At 42.5% G+C, this 20,318-nt stretch overlaps 1 protein-coding gene across 10 annotated transcripts in view; it reads left to right on the top strand.

Annotated features, from left to right (window-relative positions):
- The window catches only part of LOC122549101 (lipoxygenase homology domain-containing protein 1-like), a 326,386-nt gene that overhangs the window by 14,379 nt on the left and 291,689 nt on the right, over window positions 1–20,318 (top strand). For 8 of the 10 annotated variants that reach the window (XR_015756989.1, XM_087986387.1, XM_087986386.1 and 5 more), the window contains exons 1-2: window positions 14,839–14,938; window positions 16,025–16,691. Coding sequence is in view for 9 of the 10 variants with exons in the window: in XM_087986387.1 (XP_087842513.1) it covers window positions 14,886–14,938; window positions 16,025–16,691 (720 nt within the window). In the remaining variant the exon portion in view is untranslated. Of the gene's footprint in view, window positions 1–14,838; window positions 14,939–16,024; window positions 16,692–20,318 lie in introns of those variants that run through there. The other 2 variants (XM_043688343.2, XM_043688347.2) reach the window with 1 other exon arrangement.

Below are 20,318 nucleotides of genomic sequence, written 5' to 3'. Positions count from 1 at the left end.
AGGGCAGAGCAGTAGATGTGATCTATACCGATTTCAGTAAGGCGTTCGACAAGGTTCCCCATGGGAGACTGATTCACAATGTTAGATCTCATGGAATACAGGGAGAACTAGCCATTTGGATACAGAACTGGCTCAAAGGTAGAAGACGTTGGGTGGTGGTGGAGGGTTGTTTTTCAGACTGGAGGCCTGAGACCAGTGGAGTGCCACAAGGATCAGTGCTGGCTCCTCTACTTTTTGTCATTTACATTAATGATTTGGATGTGAGCATAAGAGGTACAGTTAGTAAGTTTGCAGATGACACCAAAATTGGAGGTGTAGTGGACAGCAAAAAGAGTTACCTCGGATTACAACAGGATCTTGACCAGATGGGCCAATGGGCTGAGAAGTGGCAGATGGAGTTTAATTCAGATAAATGCGAGGTGCTGCATTTTTGGAAAGCAAATCTTAGCAGGACTTATACACTTAATGGTAAGGTCCTAGGGAGTGTTGCTGAACTAAGAGAGCTTGGAGTGCAGGTTCATAGTTCCTTGAAAGTGGAGTCGCAGGTAGATAGGATAGTGAAGAAGGCGTTTGGTATGCTTTCCTTTATTGGTCAGAGTATTGAATATAGGAGTTGGGGAGTCATGTTACAACTGTACAGGACATTGGTTAGGCTACTGTTGGAATATTGCGTGCAATTCTGGTCTCCTTCCTATCGGAAAGGTGTTGTGAAATTTGAAAGGGTTCAGAAAAGATTTACAAGGATGTTGCCAGGGTTGGAGGATTTGAGCTATGGGGAGAGGCTGAACAGGCTGGGGCTGTTTTTCCTGGAGTGTCGGATGCTGAGGGGTGACCTTATAGAGGTTTACAAAATTATGAGGGCCATGGATAGGGTAAACAGGCAAAGTCTTTTCCCTGGGGTGGGGGAGTCCAGAACTAGAGGGTGTAGGTTTAAGTGTGAGAGGGGAATGATATAAAAGAGACCTAAGGGGCAACTTTTTCAAACAGAGGGTGATGTGTATGGAATGAACTGCCAGAGGAAGTGGGGCAGGCTGGTACAATTACAACATTTTAAGAGGCATTTGGATTGGTGTATGAATAGGAAGGGCTTGGAGGGTTACGGGCCTGGTGCTGGCAGCTGTGACTAGATTGGGTTGGGATATCTGATCGGCATGGGTGGGTATGGACTGAAGGGTCTGTTTCCATGCTGTACATCTCTATGACTCAGAATGTATACACTTAATGGCAAGGTCCTGGGGAGTATTGCTGAGCAAAGAGACCTTGGAGTGCAGATTCACAACTCCTTGAAAGTGGAGTTGACCTAGGATAGTGAAGAAGACATTTGGTATACTTCATTGGTCAGAGCATTGAGTGTAGGAGTTGGAGGCCATGTAGTGACTGCGCAGGACATTGATTAGGCCACTTTTTTGAAATATTGCATGCAATTTTGGTCTCCCTGCTATAGGAAGGATGTTGTGAAACTTGAAAGGCTTTAGAAAAGACTTGCAAGGATGTTGCTAGGGTTGGAGGCTTTGACTGATAGGGAGAGGCTGAATAGGTTGGGACTGTTTTCCCTGGAATGTCGGAGGCTGAGGGTTGTCCTCATAGAAGTTTATAAAATCATGAAAGTCATGGATAGAGTCAATAGACAAGGTCTTTTCCTTAGGTTTGGAGGAATCCAGAACTAGAGGGCATAGGTTTACAATAGCAATGGGCAGGCATAGATGTATACCACAGGGAAAGAGGTATAACAGGGGGAAAGGCAATTATGATGTGATTAAACAAGATTTAGGATGTATAGGATGGGGAAGGAAACTGCAGGAACACACATGAAAAGTGGAGCTTATTCAAGGAACAGCTATTGAGGGTCCTTGATTAGTGTATACCTCTCAGGCAGGGAGGTAGTTCTTGAGAGAGGGAGCCATGGTTTACTAAAGAAGTTGGCTTATTTGAGGATGAAGGCTCAGTTAGAGGGCTTGAGCGTTATAAGTTATCTAGAAAAGATCTAAAGAGAGGGCTAAAAAGAGCCAAGAGGGGACATGAGAAGTAGTTGGCAGATAGGACCAAGGAAAACCCTAAGGCCTTCTATAGGTATATCAGGAATAAAAGAATGACTAGAGTAATATTAGGGATGGAAATGTGTTGCTGGAAAAGCGCAGCAGGTCAGGCAGCATCTAGGGAACAGGAGAATCGACGTTTCGGGCATTAGCCCTTCTTCAAGAAGGGCTAATGCCCGAAACGTCGATTCTCCTGTTCCCTAGATGCTGCCTGACCTGCTGCGCTTTTCCAGCAACACATTTCCATTTCTGATCTCCAGCATCTGCAGACTTCACTTTCTCCTAGAGTAATATTAGGGCCAATCAAAGACAATAGTGGAAAGTTGAGAGTGGAATCTGAGGACATAGGGGAAGCGTTTAATGAATACTTTGCCCTTTTCCAAAGTGAATACTGACAATGTTACTGAGAATACAGAGATACAGACTACTAGATTAGATGGGATTGAGGTTGACAGGAGGTTTTAGCAATTTTGGAAGATCTGAAAATAGATAAGACCCCTGGCCAGATGGGATATATCCTCTGATTCTCTGGGAAGCCAGGGAGGAGATTGTACAGTCTTTGGCTTTGATCTTTGTCATCCTTGTCGACAGGAGGAGAACAAATGTTGTTCCCTTGAGAGGGCAACCCTGGTAACTATAGGCCAGTGAGCCTTACTTCAGTTGTCGGTAAGGTGTTGGAAAATATTATAAGAGAGAGAATTCATAATCAACTGGAAAGGAATAATTTGATTAGGAATAGTCAAAAAAGGTTTTGTGAAGCGTAGGTCGTGCCTAACTAACTTTATTGAGTTCTTTTAGAAGATGAAAAAACAGGTGGATGAAGGTAAAGCAGTTGACGGGGTGTACATGGATTTCAGTATGGCGATTGTTAAGGTTCCACACGCCAGGCCATTGCACAAAATACAGGATTTCGGGATTGAAGGTGATTTAGCAGATCAGAAATTGGCTATCTAAGAGAAGACAGAAGATGGTGGTTGATGGGAAGTGTTCATCCTGGGGCTCAGTTACCAGTGGTTTGCCGCAAGGATCTGTTTTGGTGCCACAGCTGTTTATTTTCGTAAATGATCTAGATGTGGGTGTAGAGGGATGGGTTAGTAAATTTGTGGATGACACTAAGATAGGCAGAGTTGTGGATAGTACTGAAGGATGTTGTGGGTTACAGAGGGACGTAGATACAGAGCTGTGCTGAGAGGTGGCAATTGGAATTTAATGCAGAAAAGTATGAGGTAGTTCACTTCGGAAGAAGTAACAAGAATGTAGAGTACTGGGCTAATGGTAAGATGCCAGTGTTGGACTGGGGTGTATAAAGTTAAAAATCACACAGCACCAGGTTATAGTCCAACAGGTTTAAATAGAAGCACACTAGCTTTCGGAGCGTCGCTCCTTCATCAGGTGATAGTGGTGGACTCGATCCTAAAATACAGAATATATAGCAAAAATTTAGTGTGATGTAACTGAAATTATACATTGAAAAATACCTTGATTGTCTGTACTGAGCTGCAATGGTCTACATTCTATATGCTTAAGCTGAGGGGGAAAAATTATAAAAAGGAATCTAAAGACCAACTTTTTCATGCAGAGGGTGGTGAGTGTATGGAATGAGCTACCAGAGGAAATGGTGGAGGCTGGTACATCTACAACATTTAAAAGGCATTTGGATAAGATTCTTGGCAGTATAGATGAACAGAGATCTGAGTCCCGGTGCATAAATCCCTTAAAGTTGCCACCCAGGTTGATAAGGTTAAGAAGGCATATAGTGTGTTGGTGCTTATTGGTAGAGGAATTAAGTTTCTGAGCCACAAGTTCGTGCTTCAGCTGTACAAGATGCTAGTAAGGCTGCACCTGGAGTATTGCGTACAGTTCTGGTCACAGCATTTTGGAAGGATGTGGAAGCTTTGGAAAGGGTTCAGAGGAGATTTACTAGGATGTTACCTGGTATGGAATAAAGGTTTTATGAGGAAAGGCTGAGGGAACAGGCTGTTTTTCTTGGAGAGAAGGTTGAGAGGTGACTTCAGTTGAGAAGTATAGGATAATCAGAGGATTAGATATGGTGGACAGTGAAAGCCTTTTTCATCGGATGGTGAAAGCTAAGATGTGGGAATATAGCTTTAAATTGAGGGGTGATCGATTTAGGACATACAGTGTATCAGGAGTAGTTTCTTTACTCAGAGTAGTAGAGTGTGGAACAGCCTGCCTGCAACAGAAGTAGACTCTCTGATGTTAAGGAAATTTTAAATGGGCTTTACACGTAGATATGGATAATAATAGAACGGTGTAGGTTAGATAGGCATCAGATGAATTTCACAGATTTGGTCCAACATCAAGAGCCAAAGGGCCTGTACTGCGCTGTGATGGTCTACGTTCTATATGTTTAAGGTGAAGGGAAAAATTATAAAAAGGGATCTAAGGAACAACTTTTTCAGGCAGAGGGTGGTGAGTGTATGCAATGAGCTACCAGAGGAAATGGTGGAGTCTGGTACAGTTACATCATTTAAAAGGCATCTGGATGGGTGCATGAGTAGGAAGGGTTTGGAGGGATATGGCCAAGTGCTGGCTAATAGGATTAGATTAATTTAGGATATATGCATGGACAACTTGGACTGAAGGATCTGTTTCTGTGCTTATATCTCTGACTACATATTTTTGTTGGGACCACAACTATTTGAGTTATACATTTAACAATCTGGAAGAAAGAGCCAAGGGCATTGTTGCTAAATTTTGCAGATGACATAAAGATAGGTGGGGGGGGACAGGTAGGGTTAAGAAAATGGGGAGCCTGCAGAAGACTGGACAGACTAGGACAGTAAGCAAAGAAGTGGCAATGGAATACCATGTGGGGAAGTGTGAGGTTATACATTTTGATCGGAAGAATTCAGAAACGCTTAGTTGGGAAAAGCTTTTAGAAATCTGAAGCATAAGGGAATTTAGGAGTCCTAGTTCAGGACTTTGTGTTTATTTTAAAATGTAGGTTCATTTGGTAGATAAGGCAAATGGAATGTTAACGAGGGGAGATCTCATTGAAACTTGCAGAATAGAGAAGCCTGAATAGAATGGACGTGGAGAGCAGTAGAACAGATTAGGATCCAAGGGCACAGCATCAGTGAAGGGACAACCCTGTCAAAATAAGATGAAGAGTTTTTGGTGGAGAATCTGTGGAGCCTAAGTCATTAAATGTATTTAAGAGAGAGATTCTTGATTAGTAAAGGGATCAAGGTTTACGAGGAGAAGGAGAGGATGGGTTGGAAAACATATTAGCTATGATTTGAATAGCATGGCAGACTTGATGGACTGAATACCTAATTCAACTCCTATATCTAACTGTGGGTTGAAATATCCTTAAATCCTGAATTGACCTCATTCTCGGGTCTTTAAAAGAGATGTTTAACAAATTAGTTGATGTGTTGATAGTAATTTGTCAAACTTCATTAGTTAGCTTGTTGTCTATTGTAGGGAAGGCTTTAAATTGGTCATTTCAGTGATTATAGCTAGGAAGATGGTATTGCAGTGGTAATGTTGTAGTCCCCTTCCCCGGAGTGTTTCCTTCCCAGAGTGCTAGCAGCAGTAGGCCCAGTGTTGGATTTGACCCTAGTTCGGGACCTGAAGTCTTCTACATCAGCTGCATTGCTGAGATTGCTGACGTGAATCCATGCTGGGCCAATAGCATCGGTGAAGGCAATGTGGTGCCGAAGAGTGGCATTGGAGTGTTCGCAGAGTAAGGGGTGGCTTTGTTCTGGCAGCACGGACCCATGGCAGAGGCAGGGGGTGATCTGAATGTTTCCTTTTCTTTTCGCTGTTTTGCTTTATTTCCGTTTTAATCCTGTCTTTTGTATGCAAAGTTGGCATCATAGAGTGACTATTTTGTACACTTCTCACTGCACCCCTGCATTCCTGTACGTGAGTACACATGACAAAAATCTAATCTATCTAAAGACCCCTGCTAATGCTATGACAGCAAGTGGAGTTTTATATCCAATGAATACATTTGGAATACAGAAATATCCATTTATGTCAACATTTCTAGGCCTATATAACAGGTTGATTATTATTGATCTCAGATAGTGGTGGACCATACAGTATGTATCATGCACAATAACTAATTCTTCCCAACCTAACAATTATAGGACAAAAATTAAATAATTTCAAACGTCTCTTTTGAAAGACAAATGGAGGCTAATTGCATGTGCTTCCCTAAACTTTTGCAACTTTTATTTGAAATACTAAACACCCAAAGATCTCAATATGAGAGTTGCTTCAAATAGAATATATTAGTTCAGGAACAAAGACTGCTTGAAGATTCATCACATCATCCCCCTGTGTTGATGTTGAGATAGCGAGATGCAAATTGCAAACACTTTTCGAAAAATGGTTTGGGGCTCTATTGTGTGGCCAGCAAAGATGACATAATATTGCTGACCATTATTGAAAATAAAAAAAAAGCTGGAAATCGCAACAGATCAGGCAGTCTCCACTGAAAGACAGCAAGCTAATGTTTTGAGTCTAGATGATTCTTAACCAGACCACTGAAGAGTCAAATAGACTCAATGTTAACTTGCACTTTCTTTGTGGATGCTGTCTGACATGCTGTGATTTCTAGCATATTTTGTTGTTGGTAGAGATTCCAGCATCAGCAGTAATTCACTCCTACATGGCTGACAATGAAACTGTCATCAATTGTCAGAAATTATCTGGTAAGCTAATGGTTGTTAGGAAAAGAAATCTGTTGTTCTCACTGGCCTACATGTGATTTCAGACCTACAGAAATGTGGCCTAATGAGCTACCCAATTCTAAGGCCTTGTTAAGAATGAACAACAAACCCCAGTAAAGCTGACATCCCATGGGGAGAAAAAGCTCAATTTCAAGGAAATCAGGAAGAGGCAGCACGAATGTGAAATCATTTTAAACCTATTTACTAGAATTCTTTGTGAAGCAATGTTTTGGGGATAGGGGAATATGCTGACATTGTACTTTTGATGTGGCACCTGTCAAATGTCTTTTGAAAATCAATGTTTATTACGCAAATTTGAAACACATGGAGTAGGGGTTAATATAATCGTGTGGATAGGAATTTAATTAGCAGGCAGGATTTTTTTGATTGACAGGGTATGTCAAGTGGGATGCCACAGGAAGTCTATTCTCTGATCTCTGCATTTAATTATTTGTATCAGTAACCTGGATGAGGAGAGCAATAGTATGTTTGTGAATGAGACAAAGGCAGGAAAGTATGCTGCAAAAAATGACAATAAGGAGGTTGCAGATTGATAGACAAATGTTGAGTAAGCAAGCAAAAATCTGGCGATGGAATATAATATGGGGAAAATATGAACTTGACAGAAAGCATAGAAAATGAGAATATTAGTTAAAAGGATCATGACTGCAGGATTCAAAATGTGGAGGGATGTTGATGTTCTCTTGCACAAGTCACAAAGTTGGTTTGCAGTCATAGCAAGTAATTAAGACGACTAATGAAATGGTATCCTTTATTCCAAGTGAAATTGAAAATGAAAGCAAGCATGTTAAGCTTCAGCATATGTGGCTTTGGTAGGACCATATCTCGAGTGCTGTGCTTGGTTTGGTCTCCTTACTTATCTCAGTATGTAAAGTCAGTGGACAGTTCAGAAAAGGTTTACTAAATTGGTACCTCGAATGATCAGGTAGTCTGAGGAAATTTTGGATAAACTAGTCTTGATTTCACTGGAGTTCATAGAACAAGAATTGATTGAAGTATGTAATATCCTGAATAGTCTGGATGAGGTGGACATGGAAATTGTTTCTTCAAATGGGTGAATTCAAAATTGGAGGACCTTTTACAGAAAAGATTGGGGGGGGGGGGTCACCCTTTTTTGGAAAAGATAAGAGAAAAGCTTAGAGGATTGCATGACTGTGGAATTCTCTGCTTCTACAAGATAGAGGGGAGAGGAAGGTTAGTGAGTATTTAAGATGGTGATCGATGAAACTTAGTTAGATGAGTGAATTAACTGTTATCATGAGTAACTGAAAATGTGGAATTAGAATTGCGAGACCGGTTAGCCATTATATTATTGAATGGCAGAACAGGGAGCAAATATCTGCTCCAAATTCATATGATACACCTCACACAACACCACCAAGCTTTCGATCATTCTACAAGAGAAAATGTCATTTTCATATTCACTTTGGCAAGACCTGTCAGTCAAGCCTCCTTTTATTCTTCTAAATATCAGTGTGTACAGGCCTAGCCTGTCCAATGTGATATGACTTGTCCAATCCAGGTATCTGTCTTATACTTTAGCACAAGAAAACATGTCAAGACATTTTCTCATAATTGAAAGAAATGACCACTACTGAAGTTAGGCTAGCCAGCCTGTTTTGTGTCTTTGTAATTTTATTTATTATTCTGTTTTAGGATTTTGGCTGTGTTGGGTTGACCTGAATTTGTTAGCCATCTCTAAATAACCTTTTGAGAAGTTGGTGGGAAGCTACCTTTTTGTGTGTTTTATTTTGAAGCACTGCAGTTCATGTGGTTTGCAAGTGTAGTGCTTTTAGGAAAGTGAAAATTTTGACTCTGCAATCTTGAAACCATAATATAATCCAAGTTAAGATGAGGTATGGCTTGGAGGGCAACCTGCAGGTGTTGTGTTCTTGTGTATCTGCTGCTCTCCTCTTTCCAGATACTTGTGATTGTGTGTTTGAAAGGTAGTGTTGAGGGAGCTTTGATAAATTGCTGCAGTGCATCTTGTAGATGGGACAAAATTAGAAATTGTTGGAGAAGCTCAGCATGTCTAGCAGCATCTGTGGAGAGAAATTAGAGTTGACATTTTGGATCAAGTGGCACTTCCTCAGAATGGATGGGATATACTGCTACTGTGGTAATGGAGGAAGTTAACTTTTAAGGTATTGGATGGGCTGCTTTGTTCTGAATAGTATTGAGGTGTATTTATCCTGGCAAGTGAGGTGTATTATATCACATTCCTGACTTGTGACTTTTAGATGGTGGATAGAGACCTGGGGAGTTAGGAGATGAGTTACTGACTGCATAGTTTCCAGGCTCGACCTGCTCTTACAGCCACAATATTTATATGGCCAATCCAATTCAGTTTCTGGTCATGAGTAACTCCCCAGAAGTTTGCTACTTGTTCCTCAATCAATTCATTTTTTTCTCTTCTTTTTTTATTTTTAGAAAAGATAATGGAACATACCTGCAATCCACTGGCACCATTTAAAAAAAAATGGAAACGGATGTTTAGAACTTTTTTTCTCTCTCTCTTTTTTTCATTTAACTATCTGGCAAATAATTCATCCAGGCCTGGTGAGCTATCCACATTGACATTAAATGCCTTCATATTTCCTCTTTCTTTATGTTTCACAATTATTTAAAATTGCAACATTATCACCATCTTCCTTCTCACACAACTTTTGTCAAAACTAACATAAAATGTTCAGATCTATGCCTACATCATCTGTCTCCATACACAGGTTACTTTTTTGGTTCCTACTTAACAAGCAAGATGATTTTTTAAAAAAAATTTGCAATGCTATGTATCTTTTAGGTTATTCTCAAGTTTTCTCATGCCTTCTTCACTTTCCTAATTCCCTTCATAATGGTACCACATTCTGAAGTCTTGAGTTCGTGATGTCCCTTCTGCATGCCCTTTAATGTCCCACAACTCTAAATTTGGAAACCTACTCTATTTCCTGCCAGGAACATAATTATCCTGAACACTCATTATCTCCTCCTTGAAGGTGTCCCACCATTTTATAAGTCAACCCTTTTATTCTTTAATAATACACCGAACATAGCACAGCACAGTTCAGGCCCTTCAGCCCACGATGTTGTGCCGACCATTGATCTTCATGTATGCACCCTCAAATTTCTGTGACCATATGCATGTCCAGCAGTCTCTTAAATGTCCCCAATGACCTTGCTTCCACACTGCTGCTGGCAACACATTCCATGCTCACTCAACTCTGTGTAAAGAACCCGCCTCTGACATCCCCTCTATACTTTCCTCCAACCAGCTTAAAACTATGACCCCTCGTGTTAGCCACTTCTGCCCTGGGAAATGGTCTCTGGCTATCAACTCTATCTATGCCTCTCATTATCTTGTATACCTCAATTAGGTCCCCTCTCCTCCTCCTTTTCTCCAGTGAAAAAAGTCCGAGCTCAGTCAACCTCTCTTCATAAGAAAAACCCTCCAGTCCAGGCAGCATCCTGGTAAACCTCCTCTGAACCCTCTCCAAAGCATCCACATCTTTCCTATAATAGGGTGACCAGAACTGGACGCAGTATTCCATGTGCGGTCTAACCAAAGTTTTATAGAGCTGCAACAAGATCTCACGACTCTTAAATTCAATCCCCCTGTTAATGAAAGCAAAAACACCATATGCTTTCTTAACAACCCTGTCCACTTGGGTGGCCATTTTAAGGGATCTATGTACCTGCACACCAAGATCCCTCTGTTCCTCCATACTGCCACGAATCCTATCCTTAATCCTGTACTCAGCTTTCAAATTCGACCTTCCAAAATGCAGCACCTTGCATTTATCCAGGTTGAACTCCATCTGCCACCTCTCAGCCCATCTCTGCATCCTATCAATGTCCCACTGCAGCCTACAACAGCCCTCTATACTGTCAACAACACCTCCAACCTTTGTGTCGTCTGCAAATTGCTGACCCATCCTTCAATCCCCTCATCCAAGTCATTAATAAAAATTACAAAGGACACAGGCCCAAGGACAGAGCCCTGTGGAACACCACTCACCACTGACATCCAGGCAGAATATTTTCCTTCTATTACCACTCGCTGTCTTCTGTTGGCCAGCCAATTCTGTATCCAGACAGCTAAGTTCCCCTGTATCCCATTCTTCCTGACCTTCTGAATGAGCCTACCATGGGGAACCTTATCAAATGCCTTGCTAAAGTCCATATACACCACATCCACAGCTCGACCCTCATCAACTTTTCAAGTCACATCCTCAAAGAACTCGATAAGGTTTGTGAGGCATGACCTACCCCCTCAAAACCGTGTTGACTGCATTTAATCAAGCCATGCTCTTCCAGATGGACATAAATCCTATCCCTCAGAATCCTTTCTAACACCTTGCAGATGACAAACATTAGACTTACTGGTCTGTAATTGCCGGGGATTTCCCTATTTCCTTTCTTGAAGAGAGGATTTACATTTGCCTCTCTCCAGTCCTCGGGTACAAATGCAGTGGAGAGCAAGGATGCAAAGATCTTCGCAAGTGGTGAAGCAATCGCATTTTTCGTTTCCCAAAGCAGCCAAGGACAAATCTGGTCCAGGCCTGGCGACTTGTCAATCTTAATGTGCTGAAAATTTTGTCAAACATCAGCTTCCTCTATCTCTATCCATTTCAGCATGCACACCTGCTCTTCAAAGGTTTCATTCACTACAAAGATTGTTTCTTTCGTAAAGACAGAAGCAAAAAACTCATTTAGGGCTTCCCCTACCTCCTCAGACTCCACACACAAATTCCCTCTGCTATCCCTGATCGGCCCTACTCTTTCTTTGACCATTCTCTTATTCCTCGCATAAGTGTAAAATGCCTTTGTGTTCTCCCTAATCCATTCTGCCAAGCCTTTCTCGTGCCCCCTCCTGGCTCTCCTCAGACCATTTTTGAGCTCCTTCCTTGCCTGCCTGTAATCCTCTAGAGCTGAGCTTGACTCTAGCTTCCTCCACCTTATGTAAGCTACCTTCTTCCTTTTGACGAGACGCTCCACCGCTCTCGTCATCCAAGGTTCCTTTATCTTACCACTTCTTGCCTGTCTCAGAGGGACATATTCATCACTCGCAACAACTGTTCCTTTAAACAGTCTCCCCATGTCCATAGTACCTTTACCATGGAACAATTGCTCCTAGTCCATGCTTCCTAACTCATGTCTAATAGGTATTTAATTGGGGAAGAGGAAACTATCCTCCCATTTTGCCTAATACTCTCCTTCTCCATAGCTATGTAGAATGTGAGGCAGTTGTGGTCACGATCACCAAAATGCTCTCCCACCACAAGATCTGATACCTCCCCCGGCTCATTTCCGAGCACCGTCTAGAATGGCCTCTCCCCTCGTCGGCCTGTCAACGTACTGAGTTAGGAAACCCTCCTGAACACACCTTACAAAAACAGCTCCATTCAAATCTTCTGTTCGAAGGAGGTTCCAATCAATATTGGGAAAGTTAAAGTCACCCATTACAACAACCCTACGACGTCCACACTTTTCCAAAATCTGCCGACCTATGCTTTCTTCAATCTCCCTGCTGCTATTGGGGGCCTGTAGTAAACCCCTAACAAGGTGACTGCTCCCTTGCTGTTCCTAATTTCCACCCATACTGACTCGGTAGGCAGATCTTCCTCAACAATGGAAGCTTCTGTAGCTGTGATATCCTCTCTGATTAGTAGTGCTACACCCCCCTCCTCTTTTTTCCCCCCCCCCCCCCCCATTCTTTTTAAATACTCAAAACCCTGGAACGTCCTGCAACCATCCCTGCCCCTGAGAAACCCATGTCTCTGTTATGGCCATAACATCATAGCTCCAGGTACTTATCCATTGTTCTAAATTCATCACTTTTATTCCTGATACTCCTTGCATTAAAGCAAACACACTTTAACTGATCCCTTGGTTCCTTGCCAGGAAAATCCTTCCCACTAGCTGGTCTACCTCTTGCTATTGCCTCATCTGCATCAACTCCCACCTCCGGTATACAGCTCGGGTTCCCACCCCCTTGCCATACTAGTTTAAACTCTTTCGAACTACTCGAACAAACCTTCCACCCAGGACATTGGTCCCCTTCCAGTTCAGATGCAACCCGTCCTTCTTGTACAGGTCCCACCTTCCCCAGAAGGCATCCCAATTATCTACATATCTGAAGCTCTCCCACCTACACCAGTTGCACAGCCACGTGTTAAGCTGCGCCCGCTCCCTGTTCCTCACCTCGCTCTCTCGTGGCACCGATAGTAAACTAGAGAACACTACTCTGTTCGTCCTGCTTTGCATCTTCCATCCTAACTCCCTGAAATCACTTTTTTTATATCCTCCATCCTTTTTTCTGGCTATATCATTAGTACCAATATGTAACACGATTTCTGGCTGTTCGCCTTCCCCTTTTAGAACCTTACACACCCGATAGGAGACGTCCCGGACCCTGTCTCCTGTCGATTTCCCTAACTATAGAGTCCCCTACCACGAGTACTTTTCTATTCTGCCCCCTTCCCTTCTTTGCCACAGTGTCAGGCTCCGTGCCAGAGAACTGACTACTATGGCTTTCCTCTGGTAGGTCATCTCCCCGCACTGCACCCCCCCCCCCCCCAACCGCAGTATCCAAAATGGTATACTTATTGCTGAGGGGAATGTCCACAGGTCTCTGCACTGTCTGTCTATTCCCTTTCCTCCCCCTAACTGTGTAACCCATCTACCCATCTATCCTTGTCCTGAGCCTTAGGAGTGACCAACTCCCGGTAACTCCTCTCAATCACCCCCTCAGCCTCCCAAATGATCCGTAGCTCATCCCACTCCAGCTCCAATTCCCTAACATGGTTTTCAAGGAGCTGGAGTTGGGTGCACTTCCCGCAGATTTAGCCAGCGGAGACGTGTGCCATGTCTCCCACCTGCCACATTCTGCAGGAGGAGCAAGCAACTGCCCTAGCATCCACTCATACCTCAATGTCTATCTTGTTAGACTTCCTGATGAATGCTGACAAAGTAATTATTCAGTGTATGTCATTTTACTGTAATTACTTTTGCTAGTGGGCCTATCCATAACTTTTTTCTCATTAAAATTAAGTCCTGAATATTTTATATTCCTTGTCAGTTTAGTTTTGTAGTTCCTCTTTGCTTTCTTTATCACTTCCACTTTTTTTCCAAACCGTTTTGCTCATCCACTCTCCTTTTTATTGTATATGTGCATAGGTTGTGCCTTTACTTTTTTGTTTTATTATTTCCCTGATCTCTATGCAGATACAACAGGTAATAAGGCAAATGGAATTTTGGTATTTAGCACTAAAAAGGAAGACAACACAAATGTTGGGGGGTGGGGGTGGGGGATGTTGCTGCAACTATACAAAGAATCAGTGAGACTGGACCTGGAGTATTGCATACTGTTTGGTGATGTTATTTGAGGAGGGTTGCAGTTGCATTGTAGACAGTTCAGAGGAGATTCATTAGCTTGATTCCAGAGGTGAGTGGTTTCTCTTATGAAGAGGTCAGAAATGTATAGACACTTTAGTCAAACACGTACATTCCCACTAGCTATCCTAAATTAATCTAGTTCTGTTTGCCAGCACTTAGCCCGTTAAGCCTGTAAACACTTACCTATCCAAATGCCTTTTTAAATGTTGTAATTGTACCAGCTACCACCACGTCTTCTGGTAGCTCATTCCATACACTCACTACCCTTTGTGAAAATGTTTCCTCTTCAGTACCTTTTTTAAATCATTTCCCCTCTCACCCTAAACCTATGCTCTTGAGTTCTGAACTCCCACAACCCAAGGAAAATACCTTGCCTCATTATCCTATCCATTCTCCTCAATTATGTAAACCTCTATAAGATCACCTCTCAACCTCCAACGCTCCAGGAAATACAGCCCTAGCCTATTCAGCCTCTCCCTATAGCTCAAACCTCTAACCTTGGAACAGCCTTGTAAATCTTTTCTGAACCCTTTCAAGTTTCACAACATCCTTCCTATAGCAGGGAGACCAGAATTGCACGCAATGTGCCAAACATGGTTGAACTAATGTCCTGCACATGACCGCAACATCATCTCCCAACTCTGAACGCAATTCTGTGACCAATAAAGGAAAACATACTTTCTGCTGCCTTTGCTATCCCATCTACCTGCAATTCCACTTCCAGGAAACTATGAATCTGAACTCCAAGGTCTCTGTTCAGCAATACTCCTCAGGAACGTACCAGTAAGTACTGAGCAGTTTAGGTCAAAACTGTCTGGGATTTAGAAGAATAAAAAAACTTTATTGAAGTATACAAAGGGATTGACAAAGTAGATGTAGAAAGGATGTTTTCTTGTGCATAATCTAGAATGAGTTTTAGAATAAAGAATTGCAGATTTAAAACAGATGAGAAATACTTTCCTCAGGGATGTGAATGTGAGAAACTCACTTTCCCAGTGTGGTGAATGCTAAGTCATTGAGCATATAGACAGATTTTTAATTAGTAATGGGTTGTAGGGTTATGGGAACAGGCAAGAAAGTGGAGTTAAGGTCGAAGTGCGATCGGATGATTGTGTCGAATGGTGGAGCAGGCTTAAAGGGCTGAATTAGATTTTATTTAAGAATTAGAATTCCTAGTGTGGAAGGATGCCCTTTGGCCCAACAAGTCCACCCCCCCTCCTTCAAGTATTCCACCCAGTCTCATTATCCTACATTTCCCCTGACTAATGCACCTAACCTATACATTAATTAGGGCGGCACGGTGGCTCAGTGGTTAGCACTGCTGGCTCACAGCACCAGGGTCCTAGGTTCGATTTCAGCCTCGGGTGACTGTCTGTTGTGAGTTTGCACATTCTCCCCGTGTCTGCGTGGATTTCCTCCGGGTGCTCTGGTTTCCTCCCACAGTCCAAAAATGTTAGGTGCATTAGTCAGAGGGAAATGGGTCTGGGTGGGTTACTCTTTGGAGGGTCGGTGTGGACTGGTTGGGCCGAAGGGCCTGTTTCCACACTGTAGGGAATCTAATCTAATCTAAATCCCTGAACACTATGGACAATTTCACATGGCCAATTAACCTAACCTGCACACCTTTGGACCTTGGGGGGGAAACCGGAGCACTTGGGGAAAACCCTCGCAGACATGGGGAGAATGTACAAACTCCACACAGACAGTCGCCCAAGGCTGGGATTGAACCTGGGTCTATTGTGTTGTGAGGCAGCAGTGCTAACCACTGAGCCATTGTAATTGTGTACTCTTGCTTCTAGCTCTGTTCTTTGTAGTTTAACAAATGTTGACATGCTGATTTTTAAAAAAAAACTTTTTACTATTTTACAGTGTATTTATTGATTGGCAGAAGATGGATGAACAACAATCTCCAAGTGATTCACTTGAATTGCCTCTCATCACGAGGAGTGAGAAGTTTGTAACTGCACGTCAATTCAAAATTCCAACTCCTATTAAATCAAAGAATGTTTACTTTTATAAAAGTGGTGACCCACAGTTTTCTGGAATTCGGATAAGTATCAACAGGCGCACATTTAAGACATTTGATTCTTTATTAGATAATTTGTCTGAGAAGATTCCATTACCATTTGGGGTACGAACAATTAGCACACCTCGTGGTAACAATAGTGTGACAAGTCTTTCAGATCTTAAGGATGGCCAAGCTTACATTTGCTCTGACCAACGGAAGGTGAAGCCTATTAACCTTGAGCTAGCTAATCAGAAACATAAACCCTGGTTTATTAGCAAACCTTTTAATCCTGAACAGCTTGCGTCAAGACAGATCAGACAGAAAGCCTTCAAGTCACTTCATGGGGACTTAACATCATCTACAGGAATTCCAAAGAAGCTTGTAATCTTCAGAAATGGTGACCCTACTTTTAAACGTAACCTAGTTTTGAACAGGAACAAAGTACAGAACTTTGATGTATTGTTGTACCATATTAGTGAGCTGATGAATTTTCCTGTACAAAAGCTGTACAGCACGGATGGGAAACAGGTAAGTTTTTAAAAAATTTTCTTTGATATTTTGTAAGGAGGAGTTGCATTAATACAGTACTGTACTGTTCCTCTATCAATGACAATAGAATATTGTCCCTGAATAAAGTCTTCTAAAATTAGCAAAAGTGTTAAGGAAATGGGTGTAGGTTTGCTCGCTGACCTGGAGGTTCATGAAAATGAATCTTCCAACTCAGCGAGCAAGCCTACATTCAGAACCTCAACCTGAGCTACAAATCTTCTCAACTTGTTAAGGAAATGATTCGATGAGGGCTTAGAAAAAAGCTCTGGTCAATGTGAATAACAAAATTATAGCCCCATAACATTAAACTTTGCAGTGTTGCTACAGACTGATTGCAATTGTGCTAGTGCAGGTCGCAATAGGACTCGTGAAAGAGTGGCGTTATGTGGTGCTGAAAAAGCACAGCAGGTCAGGCAGCATCTGAGGAGCAGGAGAATTGACATTTCGGGCATAAGCCCTTCATCTTGTGCCCGAAACGTCAATTCTCCTGCTCCTCGGGTGCTGCCTGACCTGCGGTGCTTTTCCAGCACCCCACACTCAACTCTGATCTGCAGTCCTCACTTCCTCCATGAAAGAGCTGGATTGGGTTTGAGAGGAAAGTGTGGGCAAGTGTACTTTAGATTTTTGGAAGGAAAGGCTGAGGGGAAAATGAAAGTGAAGACCTCCTTTTACACAACTGTCTCAAAAAAAAATCCATCCTTGAAACTGTTACTGGGAAGAGAATACTTCCAAACTTTCTGCTAAGTTTAGAAATTGATAAAACACATGAAAGAAATGAGAAAGGCTCTAAGCTCCATTAATAAAAAATGTTTAATTAAAGGTAGCTAATTCTTTTCCTTATCTGAAAGTAAATCAAAGTTGCTATTACAAATAGGTGGCATGGTGGCTCAGTGGTTAGCAATGCTACTCACAATGCTAGAGACCAGGTTTGATTCCACAGGCGATTGACAGTGTGGAGTTTGCACATTTCCCCCAGTGTCTGCATGGGTTTCCTCAGGGTGCTCTAATTTTCCCCCATTGTCCAAAGATATACAGGTTAGGTGGATTGGCCATGCTAAATTGCCCATAGTGTACAGAGAAATATGGACTAATTGGATTAGTCATGAGAAATGCATGGTTACAGGGATTGGGTAAGGGGTGGGTCTAGGTAGGATCCTCTTTGGAGGGTCAGTGCAGACTTGATGGGCCAAATGGTCTGCTTCCACACTCTTGGCATTCTATGACTCCAGTTGGTAATCTGCAAACCTAAACTGTACTCCCTTTTATAAATCAATTTGATAAGCCTGTGTCCCACAAACAAAGCCACCTCAAGGGTTTTAGATGTGTCCCCTTTAGGGATGTGGAACAGCAGGCCCTGTACTGACTGCTGCTGGACAACATCCACCTCCTCTTCCTTATCTACTGCTCAGACGCACCTGAGTGTGCCTATATGGCAACAGGCAGTGGGGATCCCCGAAGAAGGGCTGTCTATGTGGGTGTCCTCCCCCTTTTCCCTGGGGGATAAGGGGTGGAGGGTGCTGCATGCGGCAGTCCCCTGCAACTGCAGATTGGTGGTTCAATGTCTCCCAGCCCAACTGCTTGTTTTGTAGATATGTATACATGGGGTGTGGGCATCTGCGGTCCTGTTTTGGTTTTCTTAAGGGTTGTCATCTTTTTGTTTTTGGTTGCACTTCACCTCCACGTTCCTGATTAGATTAGATTAGATTGGATTACTTACAGTGTGGAAACAGGCCCTTCGGCCCAACAAGTCCACACCGCCCCGCCGAAGCGCAACCCACCCATACCCCTACATTTACCCCTTACCTAACACTACGGGCAATTTAGCATGGCCAATTCACCTGACCTGCACATCTTTGGACTGTGGGAGGAAACCGGAGCACCCGGAGGAAACCCACGCAGACACGGGGAGAACGTGCACACTCCACACAGTCAGTTGCCTGAGGCGAGAATTGAACCCAGGTCTCTGGCGCTGTGAGGCAGCAGTGCTAACCACTGTGCCACCGTGCCGCACCGTGATCTTGAGGTACCCGGTGCAGAGGGGGTGGGCAGGTCAGAGGATCATCTTGTGGGTCTGCTCCTGGGCTGGGATGGAAAGGGGGGTCATTATGGCTAATTGCCTGCCCCTCTTCCGCAGTTATGTTCAGGTCTAGGTGTCCCTGGAGAACAAGCATGTGGTGTCTACCAACATTCTGTTTTCAGGGAGAGGTCGACACTGTGTGGCATGGAGTGTTTTCTTTCCCCCTCTGATTCTACTTTTGATTTGATCCCTATCCTCACCTTCCCCTTTTTGATCACTTAGACATTGCCCCTAAAGAGAAGCTGGCCTTTCAGGTGTTTTGTCGTCTTGGTGGTGGAATATGAATGATGTTTGCTGCACTCATTATTTCTTCACTGTGTGTTCTACTGCTGTTTGGCAGTAGTGTGGGGGTTTTAAAAAAAAGAATCCATTTCATGCTAGACTGACAAGACATAAGACAGTTTTTTTTTTCCTCTAGGCTTACCACATTTGGAAATTATAGACAAAAAATAAGGTCTGCTGATTAAAATCAACAGAATAATTAGTTCAATGAGATTAAGTTTCTGCTATGTTTTTTGGCTCTGGCTCTGCTATCATGATGACAACTGCAGTGTTACTCAATTAGATAGCCTGTCAGTTAAACCTAGGTTATAGCTTGAGTTAATAAAAGTTTACTTTCTTATTACAAAACTTTGAGTGCTATTTCTTCAAGTACTATTGAGCACTTCCTCCTCTCCATTCAGTTTAAAAACTGCCACTTACAATCAATCCAAATATTGTTTTTCCCCAAAGGCACTTAGTGAAGTTACAAAAAAGACACATCCAGTTTCAACAAAAGAATACCAAATAGTTCCACTTCTCCTTTGAGATGTAAAAGAAACTTAATTAGCCTAACTTATTTGTTTCCAGATTATATTTCCAAATGTATTACAATGTATTGACTCCAATCAGTGCACATGAGTCCATTACAGTCAGATTCCAGTACACCTTCCAAAAAAATCTATATTCCATGAAATCAATTTACAACGTTTATTGCTGAAGAACCTTTACAAAAAATGGGGAAACAAAAAATGGGATGCCTGCACTGGCATTCACATCTTCTGGTGACATTTGTTCCTCTATTTAAGTGGCTGATAGAGTTCTGAGGTTCTCAACTGAATCAAGTCCTAGAACTCCAATACAACACTTGAGCATTTACAGGAAAAATGCAATGGTACATTGAAATACTGCATAATAGAACATAAAACATGACAGTTCAGTACAGGTCTTTCAGCCCTCTATGTTGTGCCGACCTGTGGAACTAATCTGAAGCCTGTCTATCCTACACTATTCCATTTTCAACCATATGTTTATCCAATGACCATATAAATGCCCTTTTAAAGTTAGCGAGTCTACTACGGTTGCAGGTAGTGTTCCACACCCCTACTTCTGAGTGAAGAAACTACCGCTGACCTCTGTCCTGTATGTATCACCCCTCAATTTACAACTATGTCACCTCATGCTAGCTATCCCCATCCAAGGAAAAAGACTCTCACTGTACATCCTATCTAACCCTTTGATTAACTTTTATGTCTCAATTAAGTCACTTC

The sequence above is a fragment of the Chiloscyllium plagiosum genome, unplaced genomic scaffold (genome assembly GCF_037043375.1).
Source record: "Chiloscyllium plagiosum isolate Xiang-an unplaced genomic scaffold, Cpla_swu_hap1 HiC_scaffold_4, whole genome shotgun sequence".
Lineage (NCBI taxonomy): Eukaryota > Metazoa > Chordata > Chondrichthyes > Orectolobiformes > Hemiscylliidae > Chiloscyllium > Chiloscyllium plagiosum.
The sequence above is the reverse complement of the archived record's forward strand: the minus strand, read 5'-3'. Positions and strand labels throughout refer to the sequence as shown.